At 35.9% G+C, this 17500-nt stretch overlaps 2 protein-coding genes across 2 annotated transcripts in view; both read left to right on the plus strand.

Annotated features, from left to right (window-relative positions):
- LOC136837811 (alpha-2-macroglobulin-like protein 1) overlaps positions 1 to 17500 on the plus strand; it is a 68340-nt gene that overhangs the window by 24191 nt on the left and 26649 nt on the right. The window contains exons 2-13 of the mRNA XM_067102715.1: positions 1 to 93; positions 4205 to 4560; positions 4817 to 4971; positions 6767 to 6893; positions 7573 to 7782; positions 9442 to 9574; positions 9914 to 9988; positions 13567 to 13731; positions 14552 to 14640; positions 15459 to 15543; positions 16068 to 16266; positions 17224 to 17500. The exon at positions 1 to 93 is cut by the window's left edge and continues 126 nt beyond it; the exon at positions 17224 to 17500 is cut by the window's right edge and continues 15 nt beyond it. Of these exons, the coding sequence (XP_066958816.1) occupies positions 1 to 93; positions 4205 to 4560; positions 4817 to 4971; positions 6767 to 6893; positions 7573 to 7782; positions 9442 to 9574; positions 9914 to 9988; positions 13567 to 13731; positions 14552 to 14640; positions 15459 to 15543; positions 16068 to 16266; positions 17224 to 17500 (1964 nt within the window). The remainder of the gene's footprint in view (positions 94 to 4204; positions 4561 to 4816; positions 4972 to 6766; positions 6894 to 7572; positions 7783 to 9441; positions 9575 to 9913; positions 9989 to 13566; positions 13732 to 14551; positions 14641 to 15458; positions 15544 to 16067; positions 16267 to 17223) is intronic.
- LOC136837818 (murinoglobulin-2-like) lies at positions 9914 to 14051 on the plus strand. Its single transcript, XM_067102720.1, has 3 exons — positions 9914 to 10130; positions 11704 to 11886; positions 13152 to 14051. The coding sequence occupies exons 1-3, from the start codon at positions 10086 to 10088 to the stop codon at positions 13365 to 13367; spliced, it is 444 nt and encodes a 147-aa protein (XP_066958821.1). The 5' UTR covers positions 9914 to 10085; the 3' UTR covers positions 13368 to 14051.

The following is a 17500-nucleotide window of genomic DNA, read 5'->3' on the forward strand; positions in this document are numbered from 1 at the left end:
TTATCAGTATTACTGCTCCAAAAAACCTCACAGAGATTGTGTGGTCAGTGGAAAGGACAGTTCGGGGTGCTGCGATGAATATTTTTGTGACAAGTAAGTGTTTTTTATTTTATTGTATCGATCTGAGTTCATGTTATCAGATGAGAACTCTTAGTTGCTGAAATTACTTGCTACTGTTTTTTTTTCTTTCTTTCTTTCAAGTTGAATTTGAATTGATGGTTTCGGATAATTAGTTGATATGTAATTTTTTTTTATTATTTTGTTTACTTTGATATGGTTTCCTTTCATCTTGAAGTTTTAAAATGTAAACTCTTAACATATTTTCGTTGATTTGCTATAAATTTTAAGGTTTCAAAATTTAAGCATTTTTGTCCGGTTGTGGTTCATCTTGAAGTTTTCGTATTGTGAGATGTCAGCATCTTTTTTATTGTAATTTGCCTTGAATTTTAAATATGTGAATCTTTAGCATTTGCGATCCTCTTTCCTATGTCTTAATGTAAGTTATTCGTACTGTTGTCATTTATGAAAGATTGCTCTTGATGTTACAGAATTAAGATTTTTGTCGTTTTTGTCAGTTTGCGGTTCACCTGGGGATTTCAGAATGGAAAGCGTTTTCATCTAAAATAATTTTCTATTCACTCCGATGTTCCTGAACTTACTTTGATAGCTTTTATACTGAACTGAAAGGTTCCCTGAACTTGAGTTCTTCCTCCCTGTTTCTCTACCGAAAAAAAAAAAAAATGATTATTCTTCTTCTTCTCACCTTAGTCCCTTTTCTATATGGGGTCGCCGTTTTGGATGATACCTAACCTAGCCGAAACAAAAATGATTAATCAGTAAGAATAAAAATTAGAAATCAGCATATGGCAGTCATGGAACAGTTCTCGGCTAGAAGACTCCTGCCGATGTCTTGAAACCTAGAATTCACCTAATTAAAAATGATAAGTTCCTTTTGATTTGCAGATCTTCTTAAAATAACTTCGCTGACTAAAGATTTCTTCCCTGACTCCCTGACTGTTTCCTCAGAGTCCCTTCGATAAACATTTCTTCTATTACATCCCTTGGTTTTTTCACATCGTTGTGGTTTTAACCAATTCATCAGGTTTATTACCCTTGTTTATGAGCTTCCGAGTTCTGTACGAGCGTTATTTTGCCATTATTCTATCCATTACTTATGTAATATCAAGAAAATCATTCAAATCCTTCTCTGGCGCGGTCGGTCATATGACCAAATTTCGTGTTTCCTCTCAAGTACAACATGCAGATCAGTAAGGGGTCAATACTACGCCATTGGAGACACTTGGAGCCCAGCGGATGAGCCTTGCAAGAAGTGCAGTTGTCACGCGGACGGCAACGCCACCAAAACCGAATGTGTCACGAGAAGCTGCGCCGATCCGCCAGGTCCCAATTGTCGCCCACTCACCCGGCAGTTCCAATGCTGTCCTTATGACTGGGATTGCTCCGAGTAAGACCGCTTGTTTTACCCTTGGTTTTGTATCTTTCATTCCCTTGTAACAACAATGAAGAGCAGTTTTACGAATTTTCATCTTCTTGTGCTTCTTTCAGTTATTATTTAAAAACTACCTTATTCATCAGCAGGTTTTCATGATAAATAGATAGAGTAAAATCTTGTCATTTTCTTGTGTTTGTAGTCGGATATTTCGTGTGCGGATAAATTGGAGTAGAAAGGTATCATTTATGGGAGAATGAGAATCATAACAGAGGTTACAGCAGTTATCGATAATAGTTCCCTTTAATGGAATGTATACATAAAGAACCATCCAAAAAATTCTATGGGTAATATCTCACGATCGAAGAATATGCTCGTTGGCGAAACAAAAAGAGGGAAAAATAAAATAGCATCACAGTTGATCACATAAAGTGCAAACATTAATAAAGATAGAAGTTGAATGTTAAATAAGGGTGATACAATACACTAAAGGAATATAGTCAACTCAGGTACACTGATTGTCTTGTAAATAAGAAATCTATGATTGATGGCTAGAAAGACTGTTCCAAATATTGGCAGATTCTCTGGTATTTCTGAGCATTTTGTTAAAATGGGTATTCCTGCTTTTCAATAACTTTTCTTGTTAAAGAAAATTTTAATTTAAAGCAGTTTTTAATTGTACTTTTATCTTAGAGGTTCAGCAATATTTTTAAAATGGAGTCATCTGATTTTTAGTGAGTTTTAAAAGTAAAAAATTAGATATCTATGTTATTTTATGCTATGTCTTTTAACTTATTCAAAGTAATTTTTACCAACATAGAATAATATAAAATCATAATAATATTAATTCAAAATCATCTATCAAAGTAGATGTAAATATGCATGTATTTTACATCTACACCACTATTCCATTTTAAATAGCGGTCAGAATAATAATAATAATAATAATAATAATAATAATAATAAAATTAATAATAATAATAATAATATCACTCATACTAATGACGCCAGGGGTTGAGGAAAACATCCATCTGCGCTTCCTCCTGGCTCACCGGATCTCAATTGAATTTCTGCTCAAAGACATTTATTTATGATTATGGCCCAGGTCAACCTAGAACAAACGGAGTTAAATTATTTATTTGTTTTACTGTTCACGCTTCTTTTTATTTCTATCAATTTGCTCTCAAATGGGCACCGCAATCTTGTAGTCTTGTTTTACTGAATAATGGTCCTTTGTAAATTAATTTTTAGATAACAACTAGAAAATAATAATAATAATTTTAAAAACCAATAATAATTCAGTACTTCAAATATTATATTAGATCATGGAACTGGCCAGCGATGAAACATTTCAAAGGATTTTTTTAAAGGCTAAATATTTGGAGAACTCAAGAGGAGAGCTTTACCAGTGAAACAGAAGGAATTTAACAGCGGCACAAGATCAGGCATAAGAACCAGTTTATGTCCAGAGAACAATCGATGGAAATAACATCTCGCCCATATGCAGGAAGTGCAATATGAAAGACGAGACCATAACCATATAGTCTTATGCATCTTGTTGGAAGCCTGTACAAGAAACACCAGCTAGCGTGCAAAATCCTGATCTTGTAACTTTCATATTCATCATCTTCACCTCAGGCCTGTATAAAAAGAGTTGTGAATTGTCCTAATTTCAACTGCAGGCGCTGATTTACAAAAACGATTGGACGATTTTTGAGGTTCAAGAATGTGAATCCCATGGGACCTGGCCCAGAATTCAAACGGGTTTGCATAATTTCTGTTAGGTTTTCCTTCTTATTTTCTTTTTTAACAAGTGAGTGGGATCTGTTGGTATTTCCCTTTACAAGTACTTCTTCTAATGAACACCAGATTCTTTGGTAGCTTGAATTTCAAGTCATGGTGAGAAAATGATTGTTCCTAAGAATACGTGTTCTACTGAATAATAATAATAATAATAATGAATAAAATATAATGAGAATAAATAATAATAATAATAATAATAATAATAATAATAATAATTCGAGGCAACCACCTAGATTCAGTTCATGCCCTGTCCAGTTTTGTTGAACAATATGTTTATGGTTTCATCTCACTGTCTGAAAGTTTATTGAATTGAATGATGTGTCTCGTTTTATATGAAGAATATTGATAAATAGTTATTTTTGTCCCATGGTCATTTGGAAGAGAGAATTGTTCTATAAATCACGAATTGGTGTTTTCACATTTTTTCTGTGTGAATATTCTCTGTTTTTCGGCATCTTCCTCTGTTATATATTGGCTTTATAGGTTGCTCCAGATGAATATTTGCTTAATTAGAAGAAGATGAAGAAGAAATGAAAAACAGATGCACTTAATGAGATCCCTTAGATTATAATCCAACTGATTATCATCAAAATAAACAATTTACGGTACTAATTTCTCTTCTGCTTATCTTATGGTCACGAAGCCACAAAGAAATGGAAATATTTTAGAAGGATAAATAATGACTGGATATTGTTAATAGAAAGTCTTCTAAATATTTCATTTCGACAAATCGTTGGGCATTCTGAAAACTTTCTATAACATTAATTTAATATATATTGTAACATTCTGTGCTTTAAGTTAGTAATTTTTAATAAAGACAGTTTATGGAAGTTTTCTTGTTGGACTGTGGTAGTTATATGCAGTTAAGGCTGCCCCCCAGGAAGTACAACTTACGTTAATGTATGAAAAGCGAGTTGGAATGAACTAACAATGTATTTCTCACTTTGACAGCTGCAAGCGGGTACCATTGTGTGAATGTGACAGTTCTCAGCAACATTAGCTATATTTCTGCACTTGAAATTTCTGGAGAAATCAACAATGCGTCCATCTTCGAAAAACGCAACTTGATTCTTGTGTCCATCATGAAGACTTTTATACAAACCGACAAATATTTGTATATGCCGGGCCAGTTAGTGCTGTTCCGCATTCTGACCATTACTGGAACGAAAGCTCTCGTTTCCTATGAAGATATTCCAGAGATTTGGATCATGTCGCCGAAAAGCAAGAGGCTGGCGCAGTGGAAAAACGTTCCTAATCCAGATGGACTATTGCAGTTGGACTTTCAGTTAGCTGAGGAAGTGGAAGAGGTAAGGATTTCTTCGATGATCAGATAAAGCATTTGCGTGTTTCAGAGTATTTTATCTTACATTACGGACAAATGAGCAGTCTTCATTTCGCTGAGGGAAGTATATCCCTTACTTTTGTGCAAATACTCTTAAAACTCTTTATCAAGCCATTGTTGCTCTCTTACTGTTAAATAATGATAGAACAAAGATTAATCAGAAAAACTGATCAGAAGTTTCCAGGTGAAACTGAGAGAACTTATTATTTCATTCCTCGCAGGGCACTTACCAGATTTTCGTGAGGACCGAAGAGACAAGTGCATCGCAAGGCTTCAAAGTGGAAGAATATGTGTTGCCAAGATTCAGCCTCACCATTCAGGCACCCCGTTATGTTCTTGCAACTGCCTCTGAAATTGTATTGTCTGTATGTGCCAAGTGAGTACTCATTAGAATTTCAGTAATAAACAAGCAATCAGGGATTAGCTTTAGGGAATTTTGTTCCTATACTTAGATAAGGCCTGTGAAAATATATATATATATATATATATATATATATCTATATATATATAATATGATATATATATATATATATATATATATATATATATATATATATATATATATATATATATATATATATACATAACATATATATAACAAACAGGAGGGCGAAAGGGAGAAGGGAGGCAATGCATATTCAACTTTATTTCCAGCCAACGTTTCAAATCATGGCTTCATCATCAGGGCTAAATGACAAAAGTAACAACACTTAAAATCAGTGCATAAGACTCAGTAAAAATCACTAATGTTAAAATATAGATATTAGAACCGAAACATAAAAGTTAAAACCAACCTAACGCCTCAAAATGAGGAAACTGAGTGACCAAGAAGGGCACCAAAAGGACGATGAAACTTAAGCTATAAACAGAGGGGCAGAGGAAGACTGACTATTCAAAGATGGAACCAGTTGTTTGATGGTTAACGACTCGAGGATATGGAGAGAGGTTTCATCAGCAGCTTGCGCTTAAGTTTTCAAAATCGTCATTTGAAATGAAAGATTTACACTGTTTAGAATGTTCCCTTATCTTAGAAAACTCCTTCTTACTCAAAGTACAGTACACCCTATCCTAAGGCTAACGCCACGATGAGAGTCGACTCACACTTTCAGCATTCTTTTGGTGGATCCGACGTACTGTATGTCCCGAGATTACGTCTCGGGCAAGTAATCTTATAAACCACCGAAGAACACATGAGGTTGGGTACAGTGTCTTTAAATCTCAAATAGATCCAATTGTTCTTTAAAGTCTGCCCTAATGTAGTTAAAAATTTTTCATCATTTGTAAAAGGCAAAGAAACATAAATGTACTGTGGGTGCAGGAATTTTTGGCTGAAATGTATTATTCAGGAATTTTTTTTAGATATTTCGCTAATAAAAGATTGAGGTAGTAGTTATTCTGAAAATATTTTCTAAAGAACTCGATCTCATTATGAAAAGAGAGTCAGTCTGAAGAGAGAGAAAAGGCTCTGTGCAATAACGTAACAATATTATTAAGCTTAAAATTGTAAAAACATGAGCTATAAAAATTTGAACCAAAACCAGTATAAGTTTGCTTCCGGAAGAGAGAAGGGAAGAAGTGCTGGTTGGATCTGGCCTAGGAAAGGAAAGCACTCATTGTTTTCATGTTCTATGGTAAATGTAATATTAGGATGGAGATTGTTAGCGATTACGCCGAAAGACGGGAATATAGAATGGAGGTACCCTGATCTGGGCCTCTGGACGGTACGTAACGTCCTTGTTGTCACAGACTCTTCCCTTTTCAAATTGACCCATATTTGCCCCTTCGCTCTCAGCATATCCCCAAAAATGTATTGAGAGTCTGATTGCCGATTTTACTTTTCAGAGACGCTGGAGTTGTTCCTATAATTAATCCTTTTTTATAAGCGTCTTACCACCGTCATAAGTATATTCATTCCCATGTCATACTTTCAGCATTTATGCCACTTTTCCCCGAGCGGGAACAAGGACATGCAATGTCTTAGGCTTAATTGTATGCCTTAGCACATGGTCGCCATATTGAACCAAGTAATCTAAAATCAATGATATTTAAGGAAGCCAGACAACGAGTTCGTCAGACACCGTCATAGCGTGTCAAAGAAAATAACGTCATTATATTGACATTCAAATTTCACGTGTTCCAAGGATCCTTATTCTCAAATTCTTTTTCAACAGCTACACCTATGGTCAGCCTGTCAACGGGACTCTTACGCTGTCTGTGGACATGACGACCAGTCCGTATTATTATTATGAATATTATTATTTCTACTATACAACAACCCGTAAACCACCTGTGGAGAAGGTACGCTTTTCATGTTTGCAAATTATAAAAAAAAAAGAGATTTGTTGTTTAAAACTGAAAAAATGTTGATATGGAAAGTGAAGTTTGTCCTGACATGTTTGCATTACCAGATACTAAAAACGTTCTGTATTTACCTCTATAGCAAACAATTTACAAACTCAGTCAGACGTCCTGTTAGGTGCTTACTGCTTCTCTTCAAGCCAAAGAATCATTGATAAACCTCAAAAATCTATTGCTTTCTTAGTTTCTCTTATGGCACTCCAACTTTTAAGCTTACAAAAAATGCATTGAAAAAACCTGAATTTTTCCAGTATAATGAAGTACAGAGCAAACTGATATGCTCTTAGAAAAAAATTAGTAAGCAATTTATTGTTTTAACGTTGCTATGCAGTACGACGAATGATTTAATATTCTTATAACAAAGTGTATAACCTGCTCTTATATCTGTAATGAAGGTTTTTTAGAATTTTTTTTTATGGTTATTTCACTGCATTCTATTAAAGCTTATTCGTTGAAATAAACAATGTTTTAAATGTAAAAAATAAAATACACAGCTTGAAATTTATATTTCCAAATGGAGGATTTGCTCACCTGAGCACACTGTTCTTAGCGATAAGATTATGTAATTATAGAATAATGAATGTATTTCACCTTAAATATTCAATAATTACTTCTTCAGATATTCAGTGGGTGTGACGAAGTCATTATATCAACGGCTGACATTGGGTACGTCGGGTATCAAGTAACTGTGAAGGGCTCCTTTGTCGAAGAGGGAACAGGCAACGTCATGACCGCCACAGCCTCTGTGGAAGTGAAATACCAGTCTTCCATTTTAGAAGCTATTACTCCCGAAGAATACTGGAAACCGGGACTGCCGTATAACTTCAGAGTAAGTTGACTGTCTTCCAAGTTTTCCCTGCAAGCTTGAACACAATGCAAGAATAACCATGTCCACACAACATTGTTGGTGGATTTCAAGATACATTTGCACTCCAACTTTTACATGACTATTTTTCTGTTAGACTTACAGCAAATATAATCCAGCTTATGTAACCAAAAACTGCATAAGTAACAGTTGTTTGGAGCATTGCAGAATCTCTCTGAAATTCTTCTAAACTTTCATTTTCCAGCAAGACGCATGACAAATATAATGTTTCTTTTTCAGCAGCTCATTCATGACTTGAGACATAGATTTTAAATTGTCTTCTAAATGCCCATTCTGATGCTGAATAATTTATGAATATAATTATATTGTATGATGAAGTGAGATCTGTATCTTTACATTATCCTTTTTATGGCTATACACTTTGGAAGTATGGAAATAAATAAAAAAAAATAAGGAAAGAAGATACGTATCTCCAAGATTCTCTCCATTCTTGCTAACTCCTGAAGCTGCACTCACACTGATAATGTCATAGCTTTTTCCATAACCTACTTTTGCATTTAAATCCTCTAGCACGAACACCCTTCACAGTCTCCAAAGCCAGAAGGACACGCCAACACTCTAATGCAGTTGCATACAATTGCAAGAGCGTTTTTTGCTTAACCTCTTATGCCATTCAGACTTATTTAGGTATTGTCACTTAATTTTAATTGCCGTTTGATTGTCATTTAGAATCAAGCGTATTGGAACTTAAGAAGTTCAAGCGAAGATGCAGTGCATTACTACGCTAATACTATTCTCTTTGCATTTTAATACAGTATTATCTGTTTATTCCTTTATTAATTTATTTTTATATTTTATTAAGTGGGGTCTCTTCCTTTTATATTTCCCTTTACCTCCTCTTACTTCTTCCTAATGAACACCATATTCTTTGGAAGCTTGAATTTCAGTCAGGGGCCCTTTGGTGGGCTTGTTCCATATTAATAGGTTTCATCTTCTGAATAATAATAATAATAATAATAATAATAGTAGTAATAGTATTAATAATAATAATTGTCAAAGCAATAGTGTGCAAGCAGGTCCTGATTGTACAAAAAAAAAAAAAAGTAATCCAATTCGCCCGCCTCAGAATCCACCAGAAGATATATTCAGTCATTTTTCTCTTAGGCGATCATATGAAGATCCTCGAGAAAGTGGTTTCCATAACTTACAGCATTATTTCTTAACGCTAACACAGTCAAGCATTATTTTGATCCAACCGCAGTCTGAATACATTCATCTCCATATTTTCCTACCCATGTTCTTGCACTATATTAAGCAACAATTATGAGCATTATCATTATATAGTAAACGAACGTCTTTGCGTTTGTCTTTTACATAGTAATATAGTTTACTAAATAATTGCCGATTTTTATTACACAAACTGTTTCCCACGATGTTGTGAATTTCTTAGCAATATTGTCATTATCATTATTGTCATTATCATTTGATGCGACCTCTGGGTAGAGTCGCAGTCTCAAAGAACAGGGAAATGGATCTGACAGTAAACGAGGGGTGAATATGGCAGCGGAAGAAAGCCAGAGAAGTTGGACAGCGAAGATGGTATGAACAACCTCGCTGTGTCCCTTTGAGACAGTTTGTTTAAGAATGGGTTTTCCTCTGCAGGTGAAGGTTACTAAATTAGATTCTTCAGCACCCGAGGGCGAAGTTATTAAAATATGTGTGAGGTATGACTCTTCTTGTAAAAACTACACGGTGGATGAATCCGGAATGATCAACGCCTTCATTCCTCCTCACTTTTGGGGACTCCTCATATTTCTCTATTAGGGTAAGTTCAAGTATCGTTAGATACGTAAGCCTTTTATCAGCAACAAATCCAGTTCATATCGTCAAAGTAATTACTTGGTAGCTGAAGATGAATGCAGAAATTGTAACTAATAGCATTTGTAAATTACTGTAATCCTTTCATGAAGCGGTCACTGGAAAATACTGAACTTTTCTTATTGGTTGCTGATATTTCATTAATATCTCTGGGAAACTGTTAAAACTACTTCGCAATAACAAAGAAAACGAGAGAGATGACTCCATGAACATCTTATTTGAAAGATCAGTGTTGCCACATTTATTTTCATTGCAGGCAGAGACCCCTCGGTGGATATGAGCAAGGCAATTTGGGCCAGCTATATCCTGGTTCCATCAGCGCTTCCCCGAGGTAAATTTTTTCTGCATCTCAATCCAGTCTCAGCCTGGCGTTGCTGCCTAAGTCATACGAGTGTTCAACTGGTGGAGACACAATCACAATTCCTGTGATGTTTGTTGCTAACGATACTTCTTCCATCATTCTGCACATCCAGGTAAGTTCATTGCTTCAACATTTTATCACGTTTTTATTTGTTGGTGAATAATTCAGCAATTATTCTGCTGTTCACTATTACTAGTGTATGGGTGTAACAATATTTGTCAGTAGTAGCACCAAAAATAAGCATTAATAATACGCCATCAAAAAATTCTGATTGGAATCTATTGTTAGGTCACAAATTGGATGATAATTCATATGGCTGCCATTATTAGATCTTTCTTCATGTTGGACACTTCAAAAAAGACTAGGGAAAATAAATAGTAACTGCTTGCACGTTGAATATATTCCTCCAACAGAGTGTCTTTATAAAAATCTAGGTCCAGTTTTCTCGCAAATTTCATGGTCATGAGTATTCGTATGTTTTTGTCTGTCAGTATGCTCTGTGGAAAATTGAATGAGGCATGAGTCACATGCTCCCCCTTAATTCTGGTAAGAGATGAAAAACTGAGGAAGGAAAAAATGACTTGCCTGAATCAGTCAACCCGTGCTGTGCCATCATAGCGTATTCCTGTTCTTCTGGAAGAACATAGGTGGAAGAATCGAAGACATTGTTGCATGGTTTTGTAAAGTAGTAGTGTAACGTTCCTTAAACTAAATAGCGTTATCTGTACCATTTTAATTTGTTTTTTAATGTGTACGAACACGACAGTTAATGAATGTGTTAATTTGTCACCTTAAATTTTGACAGATCTCTAATTTAGTGTCTCAGATTAAGAAACTAACTCTGGGAGAGAAGCATCACCTCTTGCCTAATACTGTCACTTCATTTTCAGTACTCTAGAGTGCTTTAATGGCCATGCTCCTTATATCTGTAAAAGTTATAAAAAAATATCTAGAATGAGTTATTAAACCACGCCTGTCCTCAGTGAGTTTTAGCAACCATCCTCTTTCAGTCTCCTAGGTATGAAATTTATGGAAAATTTCTTCAATAATATTAATTTGAGTTATTTAAGCCATAATTCCACCACAACTGAATGCATTTATCCTTTGTATATGTACATTACTTCTCTATATTTGAAATGTATCTCAACTGCATATGATATACAGCAATTATTTTTAAATTTAGGACACCTTCATCATTTTGTAGTTTTTAAGATTTCCTTAATAGATCTACAGATTTGGCAATCACACAGTATATGCTTATGTAAAGTATATAATTAATTTTACGCTAATTTATCTCTAATTCTGATAAATGATTTTCACATTGTTTTTCAGGAGAAGAACCACTCATTTAGGAAACCTGGTTTATTTACAGATGATATATAAAAGGAGAAAGCCATCATTTCAAGGAATAAAGTTTTCTGTATTACTTTTCATGCACCTGGAGGGGTTCTGCTTACAGTGTGGCTTATGAAAAGAACCTTAGGCAGCAATAAGATTACCATCCTTCGCTTTTCGTTTTTTTCTTAGGTCTCTTTACAGCTAACTACTTGGCAATATTAACTTTGCCTCTTGCTAGTACCTGACCCCTCATTCGATATTACATCCCTGAAGCTGCCCTTAGGTAAATAAAGATGTGTTTAAAACTTTAAATTAATAATAACAATATACTTTGAATTTTCCTGCAGGTGTTCTCGAGAAGTCAGATCACCTACACCAGTGAAGAAGTCCACGAACTGACTCCAAACGGCATCCCAATCAGCGAATCAGATCTGTTGGAGCCCTTGCAACCGCTCAGCAACAGCAGCCTTATCAGAGGACACTTCGACATACAAGTTTCCTTAGGTCCACTGACTTCACCTCATCTAAAGGCAAGTTTTGGGTCAAACTGGTGAAATGTTAGGAACCATTCAACAGGAATTGTTTCTCGATGTTTTCCTCCATATTAGGGCACTTCAGAGGAAAGAGGAGGGACCACTGGAAAGAACCAAGAAGAGGATGGTGAGATGGATTGCTGGAATATCACTACTGGAAATGATGGAGAGTCAAGATATAAGAAGAATGTGTGGTATATGTTATGTATAGGAGAAGGCTAGGGAAGCTCGTCTTAGATACTATGGCCATGTAATAAGAAGAGAGGAGGTGGAACCAATCAAGAGAGTTAAGAACATGCCAGTGATGGGAGGAGGAGTGTGGGGTGAATAGATTGAGAAAGTTGACTCGAGTGGCCGACCCTGCTATACTGTGGGAGTAATAAGGTCGAAAGAAGAAGGGATTTTCATCTTTGATGTTTGGTGACCCTATCCTGTGTGACATAAAAAATTGTTTAACTGTATTGGATTGCTGTCTGGAAGTATTTTTTTTTCTTCATTTCTATAGAGTAAGGTATTTTCATTTTTTAACATTATGTTTAAAGAGCAATCCATTGCCTCCACAAAATTACACACTAAATTATGGAACATAAGGTCAAGTTTTCTCTGAAAATTCTTTGAAAATAATTTGCCGACCTAGAGAAGAACTGGGTTAGCTGATGATAATTCTTCATGAATAAAATCACGAGTGCTCAAGAATATATTTATGGAAAGAAGTAACTGATAAACAAGAAAAAGACCATTTAGCATTATTGGAGCTCATTGAAAAGAATATATGACAAACTTTTATGGAATGGCAAACTGGAAAGTTTTGGCACATATAAATTTCAGGACAGGATCTTGGCATTTTCTTTTAAGTAAAGGAAGTGTCTTTTCATACTGGTACTGATCTTAAAGTAATGAATGGACCAATGTTTCATGGCAACCACCGAGAACCATTCTTATGGTGTGTAGTACAACAATTCATTGTAGTTTTCCGTAAAAGAAAACTATTGAGATGCCTATTTGTCTGACCATCCGCTCTTTTTCTGTACGCCCCAGATCTTAAAAACTACTGAGGCTAGAGGGCTGCAAATTGGTAAGTTGATCATCCACCCTCCAATCATCAAACATACCAAATTGCAGCCCTGTAGCCTCAGTAGTTTTTATTTTATGTAATGTTAAAGTCACTTTCTCAATCGTGGTTGTAGTCCTTTTGAATTAAATGAAAGATCAGTGTTAAAGTATTAGAAATATATAAATAAAACCATAGTCCTCTCCCACAGGTCCTGATATGGTACTCCCGCAGCGATGGCGAGGTCATATCAGCCTCTGCAAGCGCAGACGTGAGCAAGTGTCTCAGAAACCCGACCTCTCTCAGGTGGGAGACAAAATCGGACGCTTTGCCCTCTCCAAAGGATGATGTCAGTCTCATCCTTTCGTCTGCACCAGGTTCTGTCTGTGGTTTAGGTCTGTGTCCTCCAATGGTACATGTGATGTGAACTTACGGGCAATTGTATATATAAAGATAAGAGGTTTTGACAAAGGAGTTGTTAGATTTTAGCATTTGAGAACACTTATTTCTTAATTATTTTATATCAGGAAGGAGCATGCTGCATAAGCTAGCATGATAAAACTGTAATCACTCATCAGAAATCAAACCTCAAAGGATTCTACCGTACTTGTTTGTCCATTCCACAGGGGTGGTGGATGAAAGCGTTGAACTGCTCTCTGGAGGGCAACGAGGAACCCCGACGATTGGAGCAATATTCCATTTGTTTGAAGCAGCAGAAGTTAGCTCGGGGGAAAACTCACAAGTCAGTGATTATCTCTATTGCAACGGTAATGGCGAAAACTCCTTTTACGGTAAGTACGTGGTCAGTAGTTGGTAGAGATGGAGCGGACCTTATGCCTCCATGGGCCATGCATATCGTAAGGTATTTGGTAAATAAGAGGATTTTTGGTCTGGGATGGACCTATCAGTAATGACATGAAGAAGATGTTCTGATAATGGAATCACAACCGCGGTTACTTAAAAAGAAAAAAAAAATAATCAGAAACGCTCAGTATTGTGAATACCTCAACCAAGGGACAAATGCAAAACAATACTCTTAAGTCATTCACATTTTCTTCAATGAATACTAGGACTCTTATATTTGTATATGTGTATATACATATAGAGGCTGTCCCCAGTTACTGGAGGGGGTTCCGTTCCCGACAGCGTGACGATAACTGAAAATTGGCGATAATAATACTGATCTCTGGTTACCGGCGCTGATATCCGGTTATTGGCGCAGATAACTTGGTTGGATCAGCGCCAGCTGCTAATTGGGGATCAGCGATGATAACAGGGGATCAGTGCCGATAACCGGAGTTGGCACCAATAATTCTATATATATCACTATACAAGCGCACACAAAAAATATATATATATATATATATATATATATATATATATATATATATATATATATATATATATATATATATATATATATACAAGATCACCAATAACCGGGGACTTCCTGTATATATATATACAATATATATATGTATATGTATATGTATGATAAGCGAAGAGAATTTACCCATGTAACATACACATATCCAAATTGATAACGTGAAATTAAAAGAGCTGAATTTTTAATGGTATTAATGACGTTATTCTCATCACATCACTCAACAGATTACGATTATGGCACCGAGGTGTCAGGAAGTCGGAAAAGAAGACCTCATGGGTACACTGACATGCATGACGCCTTGAGATCTTTCGACGTGAGTTTTACTTCTTTTTTAGTTTTCTGTAAAAGGAAAATATTGTGCCGGCTTTGCCTGTCTGTCCGCACTTTTTCTCTCCGCCCTCAGATCTAAAAACTACTGAGGCTAGAGGGCTGCAAAATGGTAAGTTGATGATCCACCCTCCAATCATTAAACATCAAATTGCAGTCCTCTAGCTTTAGTAGTTTTTATTTTATTTAAGGTTAAAGTTAGCCATAATCGTGCTTCTGGCACTGATATATAACAGGCCACCAGCGGGCCGTGGTTAAAGTTTCATGGACCGCAGCTCATACAGCATTATCCTGAGACCACCTAAAGATAGATCTATTTTCGGTGGCCTTGACTATACCCTATACAGAAAACTCGGTTGCTCTGAAGAAACTCTCTCTCTCTCTCTCTCTCTCTCTCTCTCTCTCTCTCTCTCTCTCTCTCTCTATGCCTGTGTTCATTGTTTCATTGTTTCTAAATTAACTTTTGTAACCAGTACAAAAATGGGTTAGTGAAGTTATAACAAATAACGTGGATTAAAATTCTGTGACATGTCACAGAAATATACATAAGCCACTTTATGATTTATATTCTATATACATATATATTTTATATATATATACAATATATATATTTATTTATATATATATATATATGCATGAGCATATAAGTGGATAAACAACTAATAGGTTTTGCCAAAAATACTATTATTCTTGTAATTATCATCAAAATATACTCAAGATCATAACGTAAAATTGAACTGTGGACTACTGAATACTTAAATGATTGCAGGTAATCAAATCTGTTTTTAACTCCTTCCTTTTTAGGCGGCTGGGGTGTATGTCATAAGCGATCTGACGCTGGAGACAAGGCCGTGTCATTACAGTTTTACATACTACTATGATTATGAATGTAAGTTTCTGCTCTGCTTTCCGGACCTCAACTGTTGTCTCGCGCTTCTCTTGTGTTAGTATAATTATATTAAATCAGAAGCGAACTGTTCAAACAAATATTATTATTTAGAATAAAGAGGATCCTGCTTCTTCTCGGTCCGTTTCATCTCTAGTCTTGAAATGTCACAACCACAGAAGGAATGGGGACCTAGTCCGCCCCAGTGGCAAGATCCAGAACCGAGTTGGACGAAGAGTGCTGGGAAAGTCTTCGGCTCAACATTTTTATCTATTTATGAATTGACTAATTTATTTTTTCTTTTTTAATGAGTGGGATCTTCTCTTTCCGCATTTCCCTTTACCTCCTCTTACTTCTTCCTAATGAACACCATATTCTTTGGAAGCCTGAATTTCAAGTCAGTGGCCCCTGTGGTGGGCTTGTTCCATATGAATAGGGTTCATCTTCTGAATAATAATAATAATAATAGTAGTAATAATGATAACAATAATGATATTTATGTTGACTGAAATACCGATCCTTTTCAGCCATTGATTATGGTGTTGGAGGGATGACTACCTCTGGTGTCTCTGGAGTTTGTTCACCACAACACAGTTTGAACATTTTCAACCACAGCAACTGCCCCTACACAAATGGATATGTGGATACAGTCAGTAGTCCGGGAAAAATCGAACTGGAGAGGACGTACTTCCCCGAAACGTGGCTATGGGAAATAGTTGTTATTAGGTATGTTTGAGTTCAGACGCATCCTACTCTTGCCAAATACAGGACGTTGCCGTCAGTGTACCTCATGTGGTTCACTGTAGGCATTACTTAAGGTTCATTGCAGCGTCCCTTCCTTAGGCCCCTGTCTGCAACCCCTTTCATTCCTTTTACTTTACCTCCATTCACATTCTCTTTCTTCCATCTTGCTATCCACCCTCTCCTAACAATTGATTCATAGTGCAGCTGCAAGGCTTTCCTCATGTTGCACCATTCAAAACTTTTTACTGTCAATTTCAGTTTCAGCGCTGAATGACCTCATAGGTCCCAGCGCCTGGCCTTTGGTGTCAGTTCTGTATTCTATTCTATTTTAAAACAAATAGTCTATGTCTAATGCAATAAGCAATGGCTCATGATTAGTCAAAAATCTGTATGCGTAAGTGACAGTATCAGGTATGTGTATGGAAGGTATTATTATTATTATTATTATTATTATTATTATTATTATTATTATTATTATTATTATTATTATTATTATTATTATTATTATTATTATTATTCAAATGTAGAAATTTATATGGAAAAACCCTAAACTATATCAAACACTAAAGCAAGTTTCTAGTGATTCGAATGCCGTATGTAGTTATGAGGGAAGGAAAATTTGGGTGGTATTTGATTTTTTACTCAAAATTTTATTTCATATAGTGAAAAAATTACTAATCATTTACATTTATTTCCTTTAGCATATTACAGTTTTTTTTATTAGGAATTATTTCTGTGTGCAAGAGAAAAACCTTTATTTTGTGTAGACCGTTTTAGTTATCTAGGCGAAAACAATTTAAAATCCGCGAAAGAGGTTCTTTCATGTGGTAGGCGTTATTGAAATTTTAATTAAACATCTGCGCGAACAATTATTCATTTCTCTCTTTGCTGTCACGCAGGCCTTTTACCCATCCTTAAAGGCTTCTGTATGTAATATTTGCTCACCTTGAAACAACATATTATTAATGAAGCATTGCCAACGCTTCCTGAACCTGTTCACAGCCAGAGTGGCGAGACGGCGAAAGATGTCCAACTTCCCGACACGGTGACGAAGTGGGTGGGCGAAGCCGTGTGCCTCCATCCGGAGTTGGGCATCGGACTGAGCCCCAAATCCTCCATCACCTCCTTCGTGCCATTCTTCCTGGACCTCAGTCACCCAGCCACCGCCCGCCGGCACGAGAAGGTCCCCGTCCTAGTCTCCGTCTTCAATTACTTG

The sequence above is a fragment of the Macrobrachium rosenbergii genome, unplaced genomic scaffold (assembly GCF_040412425.1).
Source record: "Macrobrachium rosenbergii isolate ZJJX-2024 unplaced genomic scaffold, ASM4041242v1 13865, whole genome shotgun sequence".
Lineage (NCBI taxonomy): Eukaryota > Metazoa > Arthropoda > Malacostraca > Decapoda > Palaemonidae > Macrobrachium > Macrobrachium rosenbergii.

Bases quoted from the DNA above. Each gene is read 5' to 3' on its own strand.
- LOC136837818 (XM_067102720.1), top strand. From the start codon at position 10,086: ATGTTTGTTGCTAACGATACTTCTTCCATCATTCTGCACATCCAG. The intron at 10,131-11,703 runs GTAAGTTCATTG...ATTTTCCTGCAG, and splicing joins CCATCATTCTGCACATCCAG to GTGTTCTCGAGAAGTCAGAT. The intron at 11,887-13,151 runs GCAAGTTTTGGG...CCTCTCCCACAG, and splicing joins TGACTTCACCTCATCTAAAG to GTCCTGATATGGTACTCCCG.